The following is a 23,537-nucleotide window of genomic DNA, read 5'->3' as shown; positions in this document are numbered from 1 at the left end:
GAATGGGGTCCTATGGGGTGGGAATGGGGTCCTATGGGGTGAGAATGGGGTGCAAGGGGGTGGGAATGGGGTTCTATGGGGTGAGAATGGGGTTCTATGGGGCGGGAATGGGGTGCAATGGGGTGGGAATAGGGTTCTATGATGTGCAATGGCCGGCTATGGGGTGGGAATGGGATGGGAATGGGGTCCTATGGGGTGGGAATGGGGTTCTATGGGGTGGGAATGGGGGCAATGGGGTGGGAATGGGAGGCAATGGGGTGGGAATGGGGTCCTATGGGGTGGGAATGGGGTGCAATGGGGTGGGAATGGGGTTCTATGGGGTGGGATTGGGGTTCTATGGGGTGGAATGGGGTTCTATGGGGTGGGAATAGGGTTCTATGGGGTGCAATGGCCGGCTATGGGGTGGGAATTGGGTCCTATGGGGTGGGAATGGGATGGGAATGGGGTTCTATGGGGTGAGAATGGGAGGCAATGGGGTGGGAATGGGGCTCTATGGGGTGGGAATGGGGTTCTATGGGGTGGGAATGGGGTGCAATGGGGTGGGAATGGGGTGCAATGGGGTGGGAATGGGGTGGGAATGGGGTTCTATGGGGTGGAATGGGGTGGGAATGGGGTTCTATGGGGTGGGAATGGGGTTCTATGGGGTGGGAATGGGGTGCAATGGTTTGGGAATGGGGTTCTATGGGGTGGGAATGGGGTGCAATGGGGTGGGAATGGGGTCCTATGGCGTGGGAATGGGGTTCTATGGGGTGGGAATGGGGTTCTATGGGGTGGGAATGGGGTTCTATGGGGTGCTATGGGGTGCAATGGGGTGGATTGGGATGCACTGGGATGCACTGGGCTCCATTGGTTCCATGGGGCTCCATTGACCCCATTGCCCCCCATTGACCCCCATTGCCCCCATTGATCCCCATTGCCCCCCATTGACCCCCATTGACCCCCATTGATTCAATTGACCCCCATTGCCCCCCATTGCCCCCCATTGATTCCATTGACCCCCATTGACCCCCATTGCCCCCCATTGCACCCTATTGACCCCATTGCACCCCATTGGCCCCCATTGATTCCATTGCCCCCCATTGCACCCCATTGACCCCCCATTGACCCCCATTGGCCCCCATTGCCTCCCATTGACCCCCATTGCCTCCCATTGACCCCCATTGACTCCCATTGCTCCCCATTGCTTCCATTGACCCCCATTGACCCCCATTGACCCCCATTGCCCCCCATTGCTCCCCCCATGCAGTCCACGCCTGGGAGCACCGTCGGGGGCTGCCCCACGGCGCTCTGGGCCCCGAGCTGGAGTTCAGCGAGCGCCTCCTGCGCCGCGACTTCTCCAACTTCTCGGCCTGGCACCAACGCCTGCGGCTCCTGCGCGGCGCCGGCGGCATCGACCCGGAGCGTCTGCACCGCGGTGGGCACCCATTGGCACCCCTTGGCACCCATTGACACCCATTGAGTGCCATTGACTTCCATTGATACCCATTGACTTCCATTGGCACCCATTGACTCCCATTGAGTGCCGTTGGCACCCATTGACTCCCATTGACTGCCATTGACACCCATTGACTCCCATTGACTGCCATTGACACCCATTGACTGCCGTTGGCACCCATTGGCACCCATTGACTTCCATTGGCACCCATTGACTGCCGTTGGCACCCATTGGCACCCATTGACTTCCATTGGCACCCATTGACTCCCATTGAGTGCCGTTGACACCCATTTGCACCCATTGACTGCCGTTGAGCCCATTGAGTGCCATTGATTTCCATTGATATCCATTGAGTGCCATTGACTTCCATTGATACCCATTGACTGCCATTGGCACCCATTAACGCCCATTGAGTGCCGTTGACACCCATTGACTGCCATTGACACCCATTGACTGCCATTGGCACCCATTGACTGCCATTGACACCCATTGAGTGCCATTGACACCCATTGACTTCCATTGGCACCCATTGACTCCCATTGACACCCATTGACTCCCATTGACACCCATTGACTGCCATTGACACCCATTGACTGCCATTGGCACCCATTGACTGCCATTGACACCCATTGAGTGCCATTGACGCCCATTGACTTCCATTGGCACCCATTGACTCCCATTGACTTCCATTGACACCCATTTGACTGCCATTGACACCCATTGACTGCCATTGACACCCATTGACTGCCGTTGGCACCCATTGACTCCCATTGAGTGCCGTTGGCACCCATTGACTGCCATTGACTTCCATTGACTTCCATTGGCACCCATTGACTCCCATTGACTTCCATTGACACCCATTGACTTCCATTGACACCCATTGACACCCATTGACTGCCATTGACACCCATTGACTGCCGTTGGCACCCATTGGCACCCATTGACTTCCATTGGCACCCATTGACTCCCATTGAGTGCCGTTGGCACCAATTGACTGCCATTGACTTCCATTGACACCCATTGACTGCCATTGACACCCATTGAGTGCCATTGACTTCCATTGATACCCATTGACTCCCATTGACACCCATTGGCACCCATTGGCTCCCATTGACACCCATTGAGTGCCATTGACTTCCATTGATACCCATTGACTGCCATTGGCACCCATTGACTCCCATTGAGTGCCGTTGGCACCCATTGACTCCCATTGACTGCCATTGACACCCATTGACTCCCATTGACTGCCATTGACACCCATTGACTGCCGTTGGCACCCATTGGCACCCACTGACTCCCATTGGCACCCATTGACTCCCATTGAGTGCCGTTGACACCCATTTGCACCCATTGACTGCCGTTGACGCCCATTGAGTGCCGTTGACTTCCATTGATATCCATTGAGTGCCATTGACTTCCATTGATACCCATTGACTGCCATTGGCACCCATTGACGCCCATTGAGTGCCATTGACTGCTGTTGACTCCCATTGACACCCATTGACGTCCATTGACTCCCATTATCACCCATTGAGTGCTGTTGACACCCATTGACTGCCATTGGCACCCATTGACTGCCATTGACACCCATTGACATCCATTGACTTCCATTGGCACCCATTGGCACCGATTGACTGCCATTGACACTCATTGACGCCCATTGACACCCATTGAGTGCCGTTGACGCCCGTTGACACCCATTGATTGCCATTGGCACCCATTGACTGCCATTGGCACCCGTTGACATCCATTGACTTCCATTGGTACCCATCAGCACCCATTGACTGCCGTTGACACCCATTGACTCCCATTGGCACCCATTGACACCCATTGACTGCCATTGGCACCCATTGAGTGCCATTGATTCCCATTGGCACCCATTGACATTTCCCCCCTTTTTCCCCCTTTTTTCCCCATTTCCCCCTATTTTCCCCCTATTTCCCCCCTTTTCCCCATTTCCCCCCTTTTTCCCCCTTTCCTCCCATTTTTTGACCCATTTCCCCCATTTTTTCCTATTTTCCCTATTTTCCCCCCTTTCCCCCACTTTTTCCCCATTTCCCCCACTATTTCCCCCCTTTTTCCCCCATTTCTCCCCTATTTCCCCAATATTTTTCCCCATTTCCCCATTTTTCCTCATTTCCACATTTTTGCCCCATTTCCCCCCATTTTTGCCCCCTTTCCCCCCATTTTTCCCCCCATTTCCCCATTTTTGCCCTATTTTTCCCCATTTCCCCCATTTTTTGACCCATTTCCCCCATTTTTCCCCCATTTTTCCCCCATTCCCCCATTTTTCCCCCATTTCCCCCATTTTTTCCCAATATTTTTCCCCATTTCCCCCATTTTTGCCCCATTCCCCCATTTTTCCCCATTTCCCCCATTTTTTGACCCATTTTTTCTGATTTCCCCATTTTTTGCCCCATTTCCCCCATTTTTGACCCTTTTCCCCATTTCCCCCCCATTTTTCCTCATTTCCCTCCATTCTTCCCCCATTTCCGACCCATTTTTGATCCATTTTCCCCATTTTTTGCCCCATTTCCCCCATTTTTTCCCCGTTTTTCCCCATTTCCCCCATTTTCCCCCATTTTCCCCCATTTTTTCCCCATTTTTTCCCAATTTCCCCCATTTTTTCCCCATTTTTCCCATTTTTTCTTATTTCCCCAATTTTTCCCCATTTCTCCCAATTTTTGACCCGTTTTTTCTGATTTCCCCCCATTTTTCCCCCATTTTCCCCCATTTTTTCCCCATTTTCCCCATTTTTTCCCCATTTTTCCCCATTTTTTCCAATTTCCCCCATTTTTTCCCCATTTTTTCCCATTTTTCCCCAATTTTTTCCAATTTCCCCATTTTCCCCCCATTTTTCCCCATTTTCCCGATTTTTCCCCCCATTTTTTCCCCATTTTTTCCCCATTTTTCCCCAATTTTTTCCAATTTCCCCATTTTTCGCCCATTTTCCCCCATTTTTCCCCCATTTCCCCCATTTTTCCCCCATTTTTCCCCCATTTTTTCCCCATTTTTTCCCATTTTTCCCCTATTTTTTCCGATTTCCCCATTTTTCCCCCATTTTTCCCCATTTTTCGCCCATTTTCCCCCATTTTTCCCCCATTTCCCCCATTTTTCCCCCATTTTTCCCCCATTTTTTCCCCATTTTTTCCCATTTTTCCCCTATTTTTTCCGATTTCCCCATTTTTCCCCCATTTTTCCCCCATTTTTTCCCCATTTTCCCCCCATTTTCCCCCATTTCCCCCATTCCAGAGCTGGAGCTGGTCCGGAACGCCGCCTTCACCGACCCCCATGACCAGAGCGCCTGGATCTACCTGCGCTGTGCCCTGTCCCAGGGTGAGCCCGCCCCCAAAACCCCATTGGTCCAGCCCAGACCCACCCCAAACCCCATTGGTGCAGCCCAGACCCACCCCAAACCCCATTGGTCCAGCCCAGACCCACCCCAAACCCCATTGGTCCAGCCCAAACCCACCCCAAACCCCATTGGTCCAGCCCAAACCCACCCCAAACCCCATTGGTCCACCCCAAACTGCCATTAAACCCCATTGGGACCCCATTAACCCCCATTAGCACCCCATAGAACCCCATAGCCCCCCATTCCCACCCCATAGCACCCCTTTACCCCCGATTAAACCCCATTGGGGACCCCATTAAACCCCATTAGCACCCCCATTAAACCCCATTGGGACCCCATTATCACCCCATAGAACCCCATAGCCCCCCATTCCCACCCCATAGCACCCCTTTACCCCCGATTAAACCCCATTGGGACCCCATTAAACCCCATTGGGACCCCATTAAACCCCATAGAACCCCATTAAACCCCATTGGGACCCCATTATCACCCCATAGAACCAAACCCCCCATCCCACCCCACAGCCTTGCCCCCCCCCCGCCTCCTCTCCCTATACCTCATAGGGACGAGCCCACCTTGGCCATCACCTTCTCCAGCCCCATTGTGGTGAGTGGGGGGCCTCTGCCCCATAACCAACCCCCCCCCCCATTAAACCCCATAGGGACCCCATTAACCCCCATTAGCACCCCATAGAACCCCCATAGAACCCCATTAAACCCCATTGGGACCCCATTAAACCCCACTGGGACCCCATTAAACCCCATTGGGACCCCATTAAACCCCATTGGGAGCCCATTGAACCCCATTGGGACCCCATAGAACCCCCTTAGCACCCCATAGAACCCCATTGGGACCCCATTGAACCCCATTGGGACCCCATTAAACCCCATTGGGAGCCCATTGAACCCCATTGGGACCCCATAGAACCCCCTTAGCACCCCATAGAACCCCATTGGGACCCCATTAAACCCCATTGGGACCCCATAGAACCCCCTTAGCACCCCATAGAACCCCATTGGGACCCCATCAACCCCCATTAGCACCCCATAGAACCCCATAGAACCCCATTAAACCCCATTGGGACCCCATTAACCCCCATTAGCAACCCATAGAACCCCAATGGGACCCCATTGAACCCCATTGGGACCCCATTAACCCCCATTAGCACCCCATAGAACCCCCATAGAACCCCATTAAACCCCATTGGGACCCCATTAACCCCCATTAGCACCCCATAGAACCCCATTAAACCCCATTGGGACCCCATAGAACCCCATTGGGACCCCATTAAACCCCATTGGGACCCCATTAAACCCCATTGGGACCCCATCAACCCCCATTAGCACCCCATAGAACCCCATAGAACCCCATTAAACCCCATTGGGACCCCATTAACCCCCATTAGCACCCCATAGAACCCCATTGGGACCCCATTGAACCCCATTGGGACCCCATTAACCCCCATTAGCACCCCATAGAACCCCCATAGAACCCCATTAAACCCCACTGGGACCCCATTAAACCCCATTGGGACCCCATTAACCCCCATTAGCACCCCATAGAACCCCATAGAACCCCATTGGGACCCCATTAAACCCCATTGGGACCCCATTAAACCCTATTGGGACCCCATAGAACCCCCTTAGCACCCCATTAAACCCCATTGGGACCCCATTAAACCCCATTGGGACCCCATAGAACCCCCTTAGCACCCCATAGAACCCCATTGGGACCCCATTAAACCCCATTGGGACCCCATCGACCCCCATTAGCACCCCATAGAACCCCATTTGGACCCCATTAAACCCCATTGGGACCCCATAGAACCCCCTTAACACCCCATAGAACCCCATTGGGACCCCATTGGGACCCCATTAAACCCCATTCCCACCCCATAGAACCCCATTGGGACCCCATAGAACCCCATTCCCACCCCATAGAACCCCATTGGGACCCCATTAAACCCCATTGGGACCCCATAGAACCCCATTGGGACCCCATAAAACCCCATTCCCACCCCATAGCCCCCCATTCCCACTCCATAGAACCCCCTTGAGACCCCATTAAGCCCCATTCCCACCCCATAGAACCCCATTGGGACCCCATTAAACCCCATTGGGACCCCATAGAACCCCATTGGGACCCCATTAAACCCCATTGGGACCCCATTAAACCCTATTGGGACCCCATTAAACGCCATTCCCACCCCATAGAACCCCATTGGGACCCCATTAACCCCCATTCCCACCCCATAGAACCCCATTGGGACCCCATAGAACCCCATTGGGACCCCATAGAACCCCATTGGGACCCCATTAAACCCCATTGGGACCCCATAGAACCCCCTTAGCACCCCATAGAACCCCATTGGGACTCCATTAAACCCCATTCCCACCCCATAGAACCCCATTGGGACCCCATTAAACCCCATTCCCACCCCATAGAACCCCATTGGGACCCCATTAAACCCCATTGGGACCCCATTGAACCCCATTGGGACCCCATTAACCGCCATTGGGACCCCATTAAACCCCATTGGGACCCCATTAACCCCCATTAGCACCCCATAGAACCCCATAGAACCCCATTAAACCCCATTGGGACCCCATTAAACCCCATTCCCACCCCATAGAACCCCATTGGGACCCCATTAAACCCCATTGGGACCCCATTGAACCCCATTGGGACCCCATTAACCGCCATTGGGACCCCATTAAACCCCATTGGGACCCCATTCAACCCCATTCCCACCCCATAGAACCCTCTCAGCGCCCCATTAACCCCCATTAGCACCCCATAGAACCCCATAGAACCCCATTGGGACCCCATTAAACCCCATTGGGACCCCTTAGAACCCCATTCCCACCCCATAGAACCCCATTGGGACCCCATTAAACCCCATTGGGACCCCATAGAACCCCATTGGGACCCCATAGAATCCCCTTAACACCCCATAGAACCCCATTGGGACCCCATTAAACCCCATTGGGACCCCATAGAACCCCCTTAGCACCCTATAGAACCCCATTGGGACCCCATTAAACCCCATTGGGACCCCATAGAACCCCATTGGGACCCCATAAAACCCCATTCCCACCCCATAGCCCCCCATTCCCACTCCATAGAACCCCCTTGAGACCCCATTAAACCCCATTCCCACCCCATAGAACCCCATTGGGACCCCATTAAACCCCATTGGGACCCCATTAAACCCCATTGGGACCCCATTAAACCCCATTCCCACCCCATAGAACCCTCTCAGCGCCCCATTAACCCCCATTAGCACCCCATAGAACCCCATAGAACCCCATTGGGACCCCATTAAACCCCCTTGGGACCCCATTAAACCCCATTCCCACCCCATAGAACCCCATTGGGACCCCATTAAACCCCATTGGGACCCCATTAAACCCCATTCCCACCCCATAGAACCCCATTGGGACCCCATTAAACCCCATTGGGACCCCATAGAACCCCATAGAACCCCATTGGGACCCCATTAAACCCCATTGGGACCCCATCAACCCCCATTAGCACCCCATAGAACCCCATAGAACCCTGTTGGGACCCCATTAAACCCCATTGGGACCCCATTAAACCCCATTCCCACCCCATAGAACCCCATTGGGACCCCATTAAACCCCATTGGGACCCCATTAAACCCCATTCCCACCCCATAGAACCCCCTTTCCCCCCATTAAACCCCACTGGGACCCCATTAAACCCCATTGGGACCCCATTAAACCCCTTTGGGACCCCATTAACCCCGATTAGCACCCTATAGAACCCCATAGAACCCCATTGGGACCCCATTAAACCCCATTGGGACCCCATTAAACCCCATTGGGACCCCCTTAAACCCCATTCCCACCCCATAGAACCCCATTGGGACCCCATAAAACCCCATTCCCACCCCATAGAACCCCATTCCCACCCCATAGAACCCCCTTGGGACCCCATTAACCCCCATTAGCACCCCATAGAACCCCATTGTGGTGAGTGGGGGGGTCCCCCTGCCCCATAACCAACCCCTATAGCCCCCATAGAGAGGTTAGGGGGTGTGCCCCACACATCCCTGCCCCATAGGCAGGTCCGGAGCTGGAAGTGAGCTTGGATGGAGCCCCCCCGATGGAAGGGAGCTGGCGTTCGGCTGAGGGGGGGGCGAGGAGCAGTAGGACCTGGGTATTATGGGATGGGAAAGGGGGGGGAATGGGGGTTTAATGGGGTTATAATGGGGTTTAATGGGGGGTAATGGGGTTAGAATGGGGTTTAATGGGGGGTAATGGGGTTTAATGGGGGGTAATGGGGTTTAATGGGGTTAGAATGGGGTTTAATGGGGGGTAATGGGGTTTAATGGGGGGTAATGGGGTTAGAATGGGGGGTAATGGGGTTTAATGGGGGGTAATGGGGTTATAATGGGGTTTAATGGTGTTGTAATGGGGTTTAATGGGGTTCAATGGGGTTTAATGGGGTTTAATGGGGTTGTAATGGGGTTTAATGGGGTTATAATGGGGTTTAATGGGGTTTAATGGGGTTTAATGGGGGGTAATGGGGTTATAATGGGGTTTAATGGTGTTGTAATGGGGGGTAATGGGGTTATAATGGGGTTTAATGGTGTTGTAATGGGGGGTAATGGGGTTATAATGGGGTTCAATGGGGTTATAATGGGGTTTAATGGGGGGTAATGGGGTTATAATGGGGGTAATGGGGCTATAATGGGGGTTAATGGGGTTATAATGGGGGATAATGGGGGATAATGGGGTTTAATGGTGTTGTAATGGGGGGTAATGGGGTTTACTGGGGGATAATGGGGTTATAATGGGGTTGTAATGGGGTTTAATGGGGTTATAATGGGGGATAATGAGGGTAATGGGGTTATAATGGGGTTTAATGGGGGGTAATGGGATTATAATGGGGTTTAATGGTGTTGTAATGGGGGGTAATGGGGTTATAATGGGGTTCAATGGGGTTATAATGGGGTTTAATGGGGGGTAATGGGGTTATAATGGGGGTAATGGGGCTATAATGGGGGTTAATGGGGTTATAATGGGGGATAATGGGGGATAATGGGGTTTAATGGTGTTGTAATGGGGGGTAATGGGGTTTACTGGGGGATAATGGGGTTGTAATGGGGTTTAATGGGGTTATAATGGGGGATAATGAGGGTAATGGGGTTATAATGGGGTTTAATGGGGGGTAATGGGATTATAATGGGGTTTAATGGTGTTGTAATGGGGGGTAATGGGGTTATAATGGGGTTCAATGGGGTTATAATGGGGTTTAATGAGGGGTAATGGGGTTATAATGGGGGTAATGGGGTTTAATGGGGGTTAATGGGGTTATAATGGGGGATAATGGGGTTATAATGGGGTTTAATGGTGTTGTAATGGGGGCTAATGGGGTTTAATGGGGTTTAATGGGGTTAGAATGGGGTTTAATGGGGTTTAATGGGGGGTAATGGGGTTATAATGGGGTTTAATGGTGTTGTGATGGGGTTTAATGGGGGTTAATGGGGTTCTAATGGGGGATAATGGGGTTATAATGGGGTTTAATGGTGTTGTAATGGGGGGTAATGGGGTTTAATGGGGGGTAATGGGGTTTAATGGGGTTTAATGGGGTTTAATGGGGTCCTAATGGGGTTTAATGGGGGGTAAAGGGGTTATAATGGGGTTATAATGGGGGATAATGGGGTTGTAATGGGGTTATAATGGGGTTCCATGGGGTTATAATGGGGGATAATGGGGTTATAATGGGGGATAATGGGGTTATAATGGGGTTTAATGGTGTTGTAATGGGGGGTAATGGGTTTAATGGGGGTTAATGGGGTTTAATGGGGTTAGAATGGGGTTTAATGGGGTTTAGAATGGGGTTTAATGGGGTTAGAATGGGGGTTAATGGGGGGTAATGGGGTTATAATGGGGTTATAATGGGGGATAATGGGGGGTAATGGGGTTTAATGGGGGATAATGGGGTTATAATGGGGTTCATTTGGGTTATCATGGGGTTTAATGGGGTTTAATGGGGTCCCAATGGGGTCCCAATGGGGTTATAATGGGGGATAATGGGGGGTAATGGGTTTTAATGGAGTTTAATGGGGGGTAATGGGGTTTAATGGGGTCCCAATGGGGTTTAGTGGGGGGTAATGTGGTTATAATGGGGCTATAATGGGGTTATAATGGGGTTTAATGGGGTTACAATGGGGGTAATGGGGTTTAATGGGGGAAATTGGAGGTAATGGGGTTATAATGGGGTTTAATGGGGTTGTAATGGGGGATAATGGGGGGTAATGGGGTTATAATGGGGGGTAATGGGGTTTAATGGTGTTGTAATGAGGGGGTAATGGGGTTTACTGGGGGATAATGGGGTTATAATGGGGTTGTAATGGGGTTTTAATGGGGTTTAATGGGGGATAATGGGGGGGAATGGGGTTTAATGGGGTTATAATGGGGATAAAGGGGGGTAATGGGGTTATAATGGGGCTTAATGGGGTTTAATGGGGGGTAATGGGGTTTAATGGTGTTGTAATGAGGGGGTAATGGGGTTTACTGGGGGATAATGGGGTTATAATGGGGTTGTAATGGGGCTTAATGGGGTTATAATGGGGGATAATGGGGTTATAATGGGGGATAATGGGGGTAATGGGGTTTAATGGGGTTATAATGGGGTTTTAATGGGGATAAAGGGGGGTAATTGGGTTATAATAGGGCTTAATGGGGTTGTAATGGGGGTAATGGGGTTTAATGGGGGATAAAGGGGGGTAATGCGGTTATAATGGTGATTAATGGGGTTATAATGGGGGTAATGGGGTTTTAATGGGGTTAAATGGGGGGTAATGGGGTTATAACGGGGTTCAATGGGGTTATAATGGGGTTTAATGGGGGGTAATGGGGTTATAATGGGGGATAGTGGGGGTTAATGGGGGGTAATAGGGTTTAATGGGGGTTAATGGGGTTATAATGGGGGTAATGGGGGTTAATGGGGTTATAATGGGGGTAATGGGGTTATAACGGGGTTCAATGGGGTTATAATGGGGTTTAATGGGGGGTAATGGGGTTATAATGGGGGATAGTGGGGGTTAATGGGGGGTAATAGGGTTTAATGGGGGTTAATGGGGTTATAATGGGGGTAATGGGGGTTAATGGGGTTATAATGGGGGTAATGGGGTTATAATGGGGGTAATGGGGTTTTAATGGGGTTCAATGGGGTTTAATGGGGGATAATGGGGGTTATGGGGTTTAATAGGGGTTTTATGGGGGTTATAAATGGGTATAATGGATTCTAATGGGGGATATCAGGCTTATAACAGGGTTATAATGGGGGATAATGGGGGTTTAATGGGGTTATAATGGGGGTTAATGGGGTTATAATGGGGGTTCATAGGATTTAATGGGCATTAACAGGGTTTTAATGGGGGTTAATGGGGTTTAAAGGGGTTTATTGGGAGCTAATGGGGTTCAATGGGGTTATAATGGGGTTCAATGGGGTTTCAATGGGGTTCAATGTGGTTTCAATGGGGTTTAATGGGGTTATAATGGGGTTCAATGGGGTTCAATGGGGTTATAATGGGGTTCAATGGGTTTCAATGGGGCTTAATCGTGTTTAATGGGGTTCAATGGGGTTCAATGGGGTTTCAATGGGGTTCTATGGGGTTTCAATGGGGTTTAATGGGGTTATAATGGGGTTCAATGGGGTTCAATGGGGTTATAATGGGGTTCAGTGGGGTTCAATGGGGTTATTATGGGGTTCAATGGGGTTCAATGGGGCTTAATGGGGTTTCAATGGGGTTTAATGGGGTTCAGTGGGGTTTAATGGGGTTATAATGGGGTTCAATGGGGTTCAATGGGGTTATAATGGGGTTCAGTGGGTTTCAATGGGGTTTAATGGGTTATAATGGGGTTCAATGGGGCTCAATGGGGGCATCCAAGGGGTCACGTGGCCTCCCCGAGGGGGCGGGGCTTCGGGGGGGGGGCGGGGCTGACCACGTCCTGTCCTCTCATTGGCAGCTCCTGGACCTGCCCCCGGCCCCGCCCACCTCCGCCCTCCACGTCCGGGTCACGTGGGCGCCGGGCCCCGCCTCCGCCGAGCTCACCCTCCAATCAGGTGCGAGGCCACGCCCCCTTCCCCCTTGTCCAATCACGTTAAGCTCCGCCCCCTTTAGGCTCCGCCCCCATCACTTTAAGCTCCACCCCCTACCCCTTCATCCAATCACGTTAAGCCCCGCCCCCTTTACGCTCCGCCCATTCCCCGACTTCGTCCAATCACTTTAAGCTCCGCCCCGTTGAAGCTCCGCCCCCTCCAATCCCGTTAAACCCCGCCCCTTCCCCTCTTCATCCAATCGCTTTAAGCCCCGCCCCTTTAAGCCCCGCCCCATCCCCGTCCTATCGCTTTAAGCCCCACCCCCTTTAAGCTCCGCCCATTCCCCACTTCATCCAATCGCTTTAAACTCCGCCCCTTTAAGCTCCGCCCCTCCCCCCTTCGTCCAATCTCTTTAAGCCCCGCCCCCTTTAAGCGCCGCCCCCTCGTCCAATCGTTTTAAGCCCCGCCCCCTTTAAGCTCCACCCCTTCTCCCTCATCCAATCGCGTTAAGCCCCGCCCCGTTTAAACCCCGCCCCTTCCCCTCTTTGTCCATTCGCTTCAAGCTCCGCCCCCTTTCAGCTCCGCCCCCTTTAAGCTCCGCCCCTTCCCAATCACTATAAGCCCCACCCCCTTTAACCTCCACCCCTTCCCCTCTTTGTCCATTCGCTTCAAGCCCCACCCCTTTAAGCTCCGCCCCATTCCCCCCTCGTCCAATCATTTTAAACCCCGCCCCATTAAGCTCCGCCCCTTCTCGCTGGTCCATTCACTTTAAACCCCACCCCTTACCCTCATCGTCCAATCGCTTTAAGCCCCGCCCCCTTTAAGCCCCGCCCCCTCCCCATTACTTTAAGCCCCGCCCCCTTTAAGCCAGCTCCACCCCTTCTCATCCAATGGCGTTAAGCCCCGCCCCCTTTAAACCCCGCCCCTTCCCCTCTTCGTCCAATCGCTTTACGCTCCGCCCCTTTAAGCTCCGCCCCCTCCTTCCATCCAATCACATAAGCCCCGCCTCCTTTAAGCTCCACCCCGTCCCCCTTCCCATCCAATCACGTTAAGCCCCGCCCCCTTTAAGCTCCGCCCCCTCTGCCCTAGGCGAGAAAGAGGCCTGGTGGCAGCAGCCAATCGCAGCGCGGGAGCTGTTCTGGTAAGCCCCGCCCCCCCTTACAACACCATATAAGGCAAAAAGGGGGCGTGGTTTGAAGAGGCCACGCCCCCCCCTTGTTCATGCCCATATATGGCAGGCCGGAAGTGGGCGTGGCCGAGGCGGGGCTGCTGCAGGAGCAGGCTCAATGGTGCCGGGAGCTGCGGGAGCTGGAGCCCCACAGCAGGGGTGAGGCCTATGGGGCGCCCATAGATCCCTATGGGAGCCCCATTGATCCCTATGGGCGCCCCATAGATCCCTATGGGCGCCCCATAGATCCCTATGGGTGCCCCATTGATCCCTATGGGCGCCCCATTGATCCCTATGGGTGCCCTATAGATCCCTATGGGTGCCCCATTGATCCCTATGGGTGCCCTATAGATCCCTATGGATGCCCCATTGATCCCTATGGGAGCCCCATTGATCCCTATGGGTGCCCCATTGATCCCTATCGGCGCCCCATTGTTCCCTATGGGTGCCCCATAGATCCCTATGGGTGCCCCATTGATTCCTATGGGTGCCCCATAGATCCCTATGGGTGCCCCATTGATCCCTATGGGAGCCCCATTGATCCCTATGGGTGCCCCATTGATCCCTATGGGCGCCCCATAGATCCCTATGGGCGCCCCATTGACCCCTATGGGTGCCCCATTGATCCCTATGGGTGCCCCATTGATCCCTATGGGAGCCCTATAGATCCCTATGGGTGCCCCATTGATTCCTATGGGTGCCCCATTGATCCCTGTGGGTGCCCTGTAGATCCCTATGGGTGCCCCATTGATTCCTATGGGTGCCCCATTGATCCCTATGGGTGCCCCATTGATCCCTATGGGTGCCCCATTGATCCCTATGGGCGCCCCATTGATCCCTATGGGCGCCCCATTGATCCCTATGGGCGCCCCATTGATCCCTATGGGAGCCCCATAGATCCCTGTGGGCGCCCCATTGATCCCTATGGGCGCCCCATTGATCCCTATGGGTGCCCCATTGATCCCTATGGGTGCCCCATTGATCCCTATGGGTGCCCTATAGATCCCTATGGGTGCCCTATAGATCCTTATGGGTGCCCCATTGATCCCTATGGGTGCCCCATAGATCCCTATGGGTGCCCCATTGATTCCTATGGGTGCCCCATTGATTCCTATGGGCGCCCCATAGATCCCTATGGGTGCCCCATTGATCCCTATGGGTGCCCCATTGATCCCTATGGGAGCCCCATTGATCCCTATGGGAGCCCCATTGATCCCTATGGGTGCCCCATTGATCCCTATGGGAGCCCCATTGATCCCTATGGGTGCCCCATAGATCCCTATGGGTGCCCCATTGATCCCTATGGGTGCACCATAGATCCCTATGGGTGCCCCATTGATTCCTATGGGTGCCCCATTGATCCCTATGGGTGCCCCATTGATCCCTATGGAGCCCTATAGATCCCTATGGGTGCCCCATTGATCCCTATGGGTGCCCCATTGATCCCTATGGGTGCCCCATAGATCCCTATGGGAGCCCCATTGATCCCTATGGGCGCCCCATTGATCCCTATGGGTGCCCCATAGATCCCTATGGGTGCCCCATTGATCCCTATGGGTGCCCCATTGATTCCTATGGGTGCCCCATTGATCCCTATGGGAGCCCCATTGATCCCTATGGGCGCCCCATTGATCCCTACGGGAGCCCCATTGATCCCTATGGGCGCCCCATAGATCCCTATGGGAGCCCCATTGATCCCTATGGGAGCCCCATTGATCCCTATGGGCGCCCCATTGATCCCTATGGGAGCCCCATTGATCCCTATGGGCGCCCCATTGATCCCTATGGGTGCCCCATTGATCCCTATGGGTGCCCCGTAGATCCCTATGGGAGCCCCATTGATCCCTATGGGTGCCCCATTGATCCCTATGGGTGCCCCATTGATTCCTATGGGTGCCCCATTGATCCCTATGGGGGCCCCATTGATCCCTATGGGAGCCCCTTTGATCCCTATGGGAGCCCCATTGATCCCTATGGGAGCCCCATAGATCCCTATGGGAGCCCCATTGATCCCTATGGGCGCCCCATAGATCCCTATGGGCGCCCCATTGATCCCTATGGGAGCCCCATTGATCCCTATGGGTGCCCCATTGATCCCTATGGGTGCCCCATTGATTCCTATGGGTGCCCCATTGATCCCTATGGGTGCCCCATAGATCCCTATGGGCGCCCCATTGATTCCTATGGGCGCCCCATAGATCCCTATGGGTGCCCCATAGATCCCTATGGGTGCCCCATTGATTCCCTATGGGTGCCCCATTGATCCCTATGGGCGCCCCATAGATCCCTCTGGGTGCCCCATTGATCCCTATGGGTGCCCCATAGATCCTTATGGGAGCCCCATTGATCCCTATGGGTGCCCCATTGATCCCTATGGGAGCCCCATTGATCCCTATGGGTGCCCCATTGATCCCTATGGGCGCCCCATAGATCCCTATGGGTGCCCCATTGATCCCTATAGGTGCCCCATTGATCCCTATGGGCGCCCCATAGATCCCTATGGGAGCCCCATTGATCCCTATGGGCGCCCCATAGATCCCTATGGGTGCCCCATTGATCCCTATGGGTGCCCCATTGATCCCTATGGGCGCCCCATAGATCCCTATGGGAGCCCCATTGATCCCTATGGGCGCCCCATTGATCCCTACGGGAGCCCCATTGATCCCTATGGGCGCCCCATTGATCCCTACGGGAGCCCCATTGATCCCTATGGGCGCCCCATTGATCCCTATGGGCGCCCCATAGATCCCTATGGGAGCCCCATTGATCCCTATGGGCGCCCCATTGATCCCTATGGGTGCCCCATTGATCCCTATGGGAGCCCCATTGATCCCTATGGGTGCCCCATTGATCCCTATGGGTGCCCCATAGATCCCTATGGGTGCCCCATTGATCCCTATGGGCGCCCCATAGATCCCTATGGGTGCCCCATTGATCCCTATGGGTGACCCATAGATCCTTATGGGAGCCCCATTGATCCCTATGGGCGCCCCATTGATCCCTACGGGAGCCCCATTGACCCCTATGGCGTGCCCCACTTATCCTATGGGGCGCCCCACTGACTCCTATGGCGTGCCCCACTGATCCTATGGGGCTCCCCACTGACCCCTATGGCGCGCCTCACTGACCCCTAAGGGGCGCCCCACTGACCCCTATGGGGTGCCCCACTGATTCTATGGGGCACCCCACTGATCCCTATGGGGCGCCCCCACTGATTCTATGGGGCGCCCCACTGATTGTATGGGGCACCCCACTGATTGTATGGGGCGCCCCACTGATCCTATGGGGCGCCCCACTGATTCTATGGGGCGCCCCACTGATTTTATGGGGCGCCCCAGTGATCCTATGGGGCCCCCCACTGATCCTATGGGGCGCCCCACTGATTCTATGGGGCGCCCCACTGATTCTATGGGGCACCCCACTGATTCTATGGGGCGCCCCACTGATCCTATGGGGCTCCCCACTGACCCCTATGGTGCACCCCACAGATCCTATGGGGCGCCCCTCTGATTCTATGGGGCACCCCACTGATCCTATGGGGCCCCCCACTGATTCTATGGGGCGCCCCACTGATTCTATGGGGCGCCCCACTGTTCCTATGGGGCCCCCCTCTAACCCCTATAGGGCACCCCACTGATTCTATGGGGCTCCCCACTGACCCCTATGGCGCACCCCACTGATCCTATGGGGCGCCCCACTGATCCTATGGGGCACCCCACTGATTCTATGGGGCACCCCACTGATTCTATGGGACACCCCACTGATCCTATGGGGCACCCCACTGATTCTATGGGGCACCCCCACTGATTCTATGGGGTGCCCCACTGGTTCTATGGGGCACCCGACTGATTCTATGGGGCGCCCCACTGATCCTATGGGGCACCCGACTGATTCTATGGGGCACCCCACTGATCCTATGGGGCCCCCCACTGATCCTATGGGGCGCCCCACTGATTCTATGGGGCACCCCACTGATCCTATGGGGCACCCCACTGATCCTATGGGGCGCCCCACTGATTCTATGGGGCCCCCCACTGATCCTATGGGGCACCCCACTGATCCTATGGGGCGCCCCACTGATTCTATGGGGCACCCCACTGATCCTATGGGGCGCCCCACTGATCCTATGGGGCACCCGACTGATTCTATGGGGCACCCCACTGATCCTATGGGGCCCCCCACTGATTCTATGGGGCACCCCACTGATTCTATGGGGCGCCCCACTGATTCTATGGGGCACCCCACTGATCCTATGGGGCACCCGACTGATTCTATGGGGCACCCCACTGATCCTATGGGGCCCCCCACTGATCCTATGGGGTGCCCCACTGATCCTATGGGGCGCCCCACTGATTCTATGGGGCGCCCCACTGATTCTATGGGGCACCCCACTGATTCTATGGGGCACCCCACTGATTCTATGGGGCACCCCACTGATTCTATGGGGTGCCCCACTGGTTCTATGGGGCACCCGACTGATTCTATGGGGCGCCCCACTGATTCTATGGGGCGCCCCACTGATTCTATGGGGCGCCCCACTGATTCTATGGGGCGCCCCATAGGCTGCCTGCTGGCCCTGGCGCTGCTGCTCTGGGCCCTGGAGCCGCTGGAGCATGAGGAGGAGGCGCGGAGCTGCCTGAAGGAGCTGCAGGTGGGACCAGTATGGACCAGTATGGACCAGTATGGACCAGTATGGACCAGTATAGACCAGTATGGACCAGTATGGACCAGTATGGACCAGTATGGACCAGTATGGACCAGTATGGACCAGTATGGACCAGTATAGACCAGTATGGACCAGTATGGACCAGTATAGACCAGTATGGACCAGTATGGACCAGTATGGACCAGTATGGACCAGTATGGACCAGTATAGACCAGTATGGACCAGTATGGACCAGTATAGACCAGTATAGACCAGTATAGACCAGTATGGACCAGTATGGACCAGTATGGACCAGTATAGACCAGTATAGACCAGTATAGACCAGTATGGACCAGTATGGACCAGTATAGACCAGTATGGACCAGTATAGACCAGTATGGACCAGTATGGACCAGTATAGACCAGTATGGACCAGTATAGACCAGTATAAACCAGTATAGACCAGTATAAACCAGTATAAACCAGTATGGACCAGTATGGACCAGTATAGACCAGTATAAACCAGTATGGACCAGTATAGACCAGTATGGACCAGTATAAAACCAGTATGGACCAGTATGGACCAGTATAGACCAGTATAAACCAGTATAGACCAGTACGGACCAGTATGGACTAGTATAGACCAGTATGGACCAGTATAGACCAGTATAAACCAGTATAAACCAGTATGGACCAGTATAGACCAGTATAAACCAGTATGGACCAGTATAGACCAGTATGGACCCGTATAGACCAGTATGGACCAGTATAGACCAGTATAGACCAGTATGGACCAGTATGGACCAGTATGGACCAGTATAGACCAGTATAGACCAGTATGGACCAGTATAGACCAGTATAGACCAGTATGGACCAGTATGGACCAGTATGGACCAGTATAGACCAGTATGGACCAGTATGGACCAGTATGGACCAGTATAGACCAGTATAACCCAGTCCACCCCGGTCCATAGAGCCCTATGGCCCCCATTACCCCCCCCATAGTCTCTAACGGGAGGAGGAGGAGGGGGGGCGTGGCCTGACGTGGCTCCGCCCCCCCCATTGCCCTTATAAGGCAGCGGACCCGCTGAGGCGGGGCTTCGTCAGCGATGCCGCGTCCCGATTGGAGGTGGCGGCGGCGCTGCTGCGCAGGGGGGCGGGGCCTGACGGGGAGCTCCGCCTCCGAGGGAAGGTGGGCGGGGCTTAAGGGGGTGGGAGGGGCTTAAAGGGGGGGAGTGGGAGGGGCTTAAAGGGGTTAAAGGGGACCGGGCTTAAGGCATGGGATGGGGGTGAAGGGGAGGGGCTTAAAGGGGTGGGAGGGGCTTGAAGGGGTGGGAGGGGCTTAAAGGGGTGGGAGGGGCTTGAAGGGGTGGGAGGGGCTTAAAGGGAGAGGGGTTTAAAGGGGGCGGGGCTTAGGTGGGGGGATTTGAAGGGGAGGGGCTTAAAGGGTGGGAGGGGCTTCAAGGGGCGGGGCTTGGGGTGGGAAGGGGTTGAAAGGGGAGGGGCTTGAAGGGGTGGGAGGGGCTTAAAGGGTGGGAGGGGTTTGAAGGGGTGGGAGGGGCTTTAAGGGGCGGGGTTTGGGGTGGGAGGGGCCTAAAGGGAGAGGGGTTAAAGGGGGGTGGGGCTTAGGTGGGGGGGATTTGAAGGGGAGGGGCTTAAAGGGTGGGAGGGGCTTCAAGGGGCGGGGCTTGGGGTGGGAGTGGCTTAAAGGGGGCGGACCTTGGGTGGGAGGGGGTTAAAAGGGGAGGGGCTTGAAGGGGTGGGAGGGGCTTAAAGGGAGTTGGATTTTAAAGGGGCGGGGCTTAGGTGGGAGGGGATTTGAAGGGGAGGGGCTTAAAGGGTGGGAGGGGCTTAGATGGGGAGTGGCTTAGAGGGGAGGGGCTTGGGGTGGGAGGGGCTTAAAGGGGGCGGTGCTTAATGCATGGATAGAGCTTAAGGTGGGCGGGGCTTAAAGGGTGGGAGGGGCTTAAATGGGGCGGAGCTTGAGGTGGGGGCTTAAAGGGGGCGGGGCTTAGTGTATGAATGGAGCTTTAAGGGGCGGAGCTTGGGGTGGGAGGGGCTTAAAGGGGGCAGGGCTTAATGCATGGGTAGAGCTTAAATGGGGCGGAGCTTGGGGTGGGCGGGGCTTAGAGGTGGGAGGGGCTTAAAGGGGGCGGTGCTTAATGCATGGAGAGAGCTTTAAGGGGCGGAGCTTGGGGTGGGAGGGGCTTAAAGGGTGGGAGGGGCTTAAATGGGGCGGAGCTTGGGGTGGGAGGGGCTTAAAGGGGGCGGGGCTCAATGCGTGGATAGAGCTTAAAGGGGCGGAGCTTGGGGTGGGCTGGGCTTAGAGGTGGGAGGGGCTTAAAGGGGGCGGTGCTTAATGCATGGAGAGAGCTTAAAGGGGCGGAGCTTGGGGTGGGAGGGGCTTAAAGGGGGCAGGGCTTAATGCATGGATAGAGCTTAAAGGGGGCGGAGCTTGGGGTGGGCGGGGCTTAGAGATGGGAGGGGCTTAAAGGGGGTGGGGCTTAATGCATGGGTAGAGCTTAAAGGGGCGGAGCTTGGGGTTGGGAGGGGCCTAAAGGGGCGGGGCTTAGTGTATGGGAGGGGCTTATGGGGTGGGAGGGCTTAAAGGGGCGGAGCTTGGGGTGGGAGGGGCTTTAAAAGAGGGGGTGAAGGGGATAAAGAGGCGGGGGGGGGGGGGCGTGGCTTGAGTTGGCTCCGCCCCCTGCAGGCGCTGACGTCACTTCCGCTGCTGGAGCACCTGACCCTGGTGCCCCACCTGGACCTGGCCCACAACGGCCTCGGGGGGCTCCCGGCAGCCATGGGGGCCCTGCGGCGCCTCAAGGTGGGGATCTATGGGGTGCTATGGGGTGGCTATGGGGGTCTATGGGGCTCTATAGAGGTCTAGGGGGGGGTCTATGGGGTGCTATGCGGTGGCTATGGGGGTCTATGGGGCTCTATAGGGGTCTATGGGGCGCTATGGGGGGATATGGGGTGTCTATGGGGCGCTATGGGGTGGCTATGGGGGTCTATGGGGCTCTATAGGGGTCTATGGGGTGTCTATGGGGGGATATGGGGTGGCTATGGGGGGTCTATGGGGCGCTATGGGGGGATATGGGGTGGCTATGGGGTTCTATAGGGGTCTATGGGGTGGCTATGGGGTGCTATGGGGGGTCTATGGAGGGATATAGGGTGGCTATGGGGCTCTATGGGGCACTATGGGGTGGCTGTGGGGTGCTATGGGGGGCCTATTGGGGGGATATGGGGTGGCTATGGGGCACTATGGGGGTCTATGGGGTGTCCATGGGTTGGCTATGGGGGGCTATGGGGCGCTATGGGGGGATATGGGGTGGCTATGGGGCACTATGGAGCTCTATGGGGTGGCTGTGGGGTGCTATGGAGGTCTATGGGGTGCCTATAGAGTGGCTATGGGGGGCTATGGGGCTCTGGGGCTCTATGGGGTGGCTGTGGGGTGCTATGGGGTGTCTATGGGGGTATATTGGGGGATATGGGGGGTTATAGGGCTCTATAGGGGTCTATGGGGTGCTATGGGGTGGCTATGGGGGGTCTGGAGGGGATATGGGGTGGCTATGGGGGGTCTGTGGGGCGCTATGGGGGGATATGGGGGGATATGGCGTGTCTATGGGGGTATATGGGGGTTCTATGGGGCTCTATGGGGCGCTGTGGGGTGGCTGTGGGGTGCTATGGGGTGTCTGTGGGGGGATATGGGGTGTCTATGGGGCGCTATAGGGGTCTATGGGGTGTCTATGGGGGGCTCCCGGTATCCATGGGGGCCCTGCAGCACCTCAAGGTGGGGCGCTATGGGGCGATATGGGGGTCTATAGGGTGTCTATGGGGGGGATATGGGGTGGCTATGGGGCACTATGGGGGTCTATGGGGAGGCTATAGGGTGGCTATGGGGGTCTATGGGGTGCTATGGGGGGTCTGTGGGGGCTCTACAGGGGTCTATGGGAGGGATATTAGGCTCTATGGAGGTCTGTGGGGTGTCTATGGGGGGCTATGGGGCGCTATGGGGTGCTATGGCATGGCTGTGGGGTGCTGTGGGGGGTCTATGGGGTGGCTATGGGGCACTATGGGGGTCTATGGGGCGCTCTGGGGTGTCTATGGGGGGTCTATGGGGCGATATGGGGGTCTATGGGGGGGGATATGGGGGGGGATATGGGGGGCTCCCAGCATCCATGGGGACCCTGTGGCGCCTCAAGGTGGGGATCTGTGGGGCGCTATGGGGGGATATGGGGATCTATGGGGTGTCTATGGGGGTCTTTGGGGGTCTATGGGGGGGCTGTGTGGTGTCTATGGGGATCTATAGGGATCTATGGGGGGGTCTATGGGACTCTATGGGGGGCTATGGGGGGATATGGGGGCTCTATGGGGGTGCTATGGGGAGTCTGTGAGGGGCTATGGGGCTCTATGGGGTCTCTCTGGGGGTCTGTGGGGAGCTATGGGCTCTCTATGGGTCTCTGTGGGGTTTCTATGGGGGTCTATGGGGTCTCTATGGGGTTTCTATGGGGTCTCTGTGGGTCCCTATGGGTCTCTATGGGGTCTCTATGGGTCTCTATGGGGTCTCTATGGGGTCTCTATGAGGTCCCTATGAGTCCCTATGGATCCCCATGGGTCTCTATGGGTCCCTATGGGTCTCTATGGGTCTCTATGGGTCTCTATGGGTCTCTATGGGTCTCTATGTCTCTCTATGTGTCCCTATGGGTCCCTATGGGTCTCTATGGGTCCCTATGGGTCTCTCTCTATGGGTCCCTATGGGTCCCTATGGGTCTCTATGGGTCTCTATGGGGTCTCTATGAGTCCCCATGGGTCTCTATGGATCCCTATGGGTCTCTATGGCTCTCAATGTGTCTCTATG

At 55.1% G+C, this 23,537-nt stretch overlaps 1 protein-coding gene, 1 long non-coding RNA gene and 1 pseudogene across 2 annotated transcripts; all 3 read left to right on the top strand.

The window, feature by feature from the left end:
* The first annotated feature begins 1,311 nt into the window (after window positions 1-1,311).
* On the top strand, window positions 1,312-5,341 carry LOC133263843 (uncharacterized). Its single transcript, XR_009741547.1, has 3 exons — window positions 1,312-1,414; window positions 4,688-4,771; window positions 5,315-5,341. It is a non-coding gene; the product is annotated as an uncharacterized LOC133263843 (long non-coding RNA).
* Window positions 5,342-12,700: 7,359 nt separating this feature from the next.
* LOC133263839 (geranylgeranyl transferase type-2 subunit alpha-like) lies at window positions 12,701-21,566 on the top strand. Its single transcript, XM_061443706.1, has 7 exons — window positions 12,701-12,890; window positions 13,956-14,007; window positions 14,105-14,193; window positions 18,597-18,685; window positions 19,755-19,871; window positions 21,390-21,503; window positions 21,561-21,566. Exons 1-7 carry the CDS (start codon window positions 12,701-12,703, stop codon window positions 21,564-21,566), a joined length of 657 nt encoding a protein of 218 aa, XP_061299690.1.
* Window positions 21,567-21,637: 71 nt separating this feature from the next.
* Window positions 21,638-23,355, top strand: LOC133263842 (shematrin-like protein 1; annotated as a pseudogene).
* The last annotated feature ends 182 nt before the right edge of the window (window positions 23,356-23,537 follow it).

The sequence above is a fragment of the Pezoporus flaviventris genome, unplaced genomic scaffold (assembly GCF_033815535.1).
Source record: "Pezoporus flaviventris isolate CSIRO_AGI_PZ_B2104156 unplaced genomic scaffold, CSIRO_AGI_Pfla_v1 ptg000488l, whole genome shotgun sequence".
In the NCBI taxonomy this organism is placed as follows: domain Eukaryota; kingdom Metazoa; phylum Chordata; class Aves; order Psittaciformes; family Psittacidae; genus Pezoporus; species Pezoporus flaviventris.
This window is presented reverse-complemented; position numbering and strand designations above follow the sequence as displayed.

Bases quoted from the DNA above. Each gene is read 5' to 3' on its own strand.
- LOC133263839 (XM_061443706.1), top strand. From the start codon at position 12,701: ATGGGGGCATCCAAGGGGTCACGTGGCCTCCCCGAGGGGGCGGGGCTT. The intron at 14,008-14,104 runs GTAAGCCCCGCC...CATATATGGCAG, and splicing joins GCAGCGCGGGAGCTGTTCTG to GCCGGAAGTGGGCGTGGCCG. The intron at 18,686-19,754 runs GTGGGACCAGTA...TGCCCTTATAAG, and splicing joins GCTGCCTGAAGGAGCTGCAG to GCAGCGGACCCGCTGAGGCG.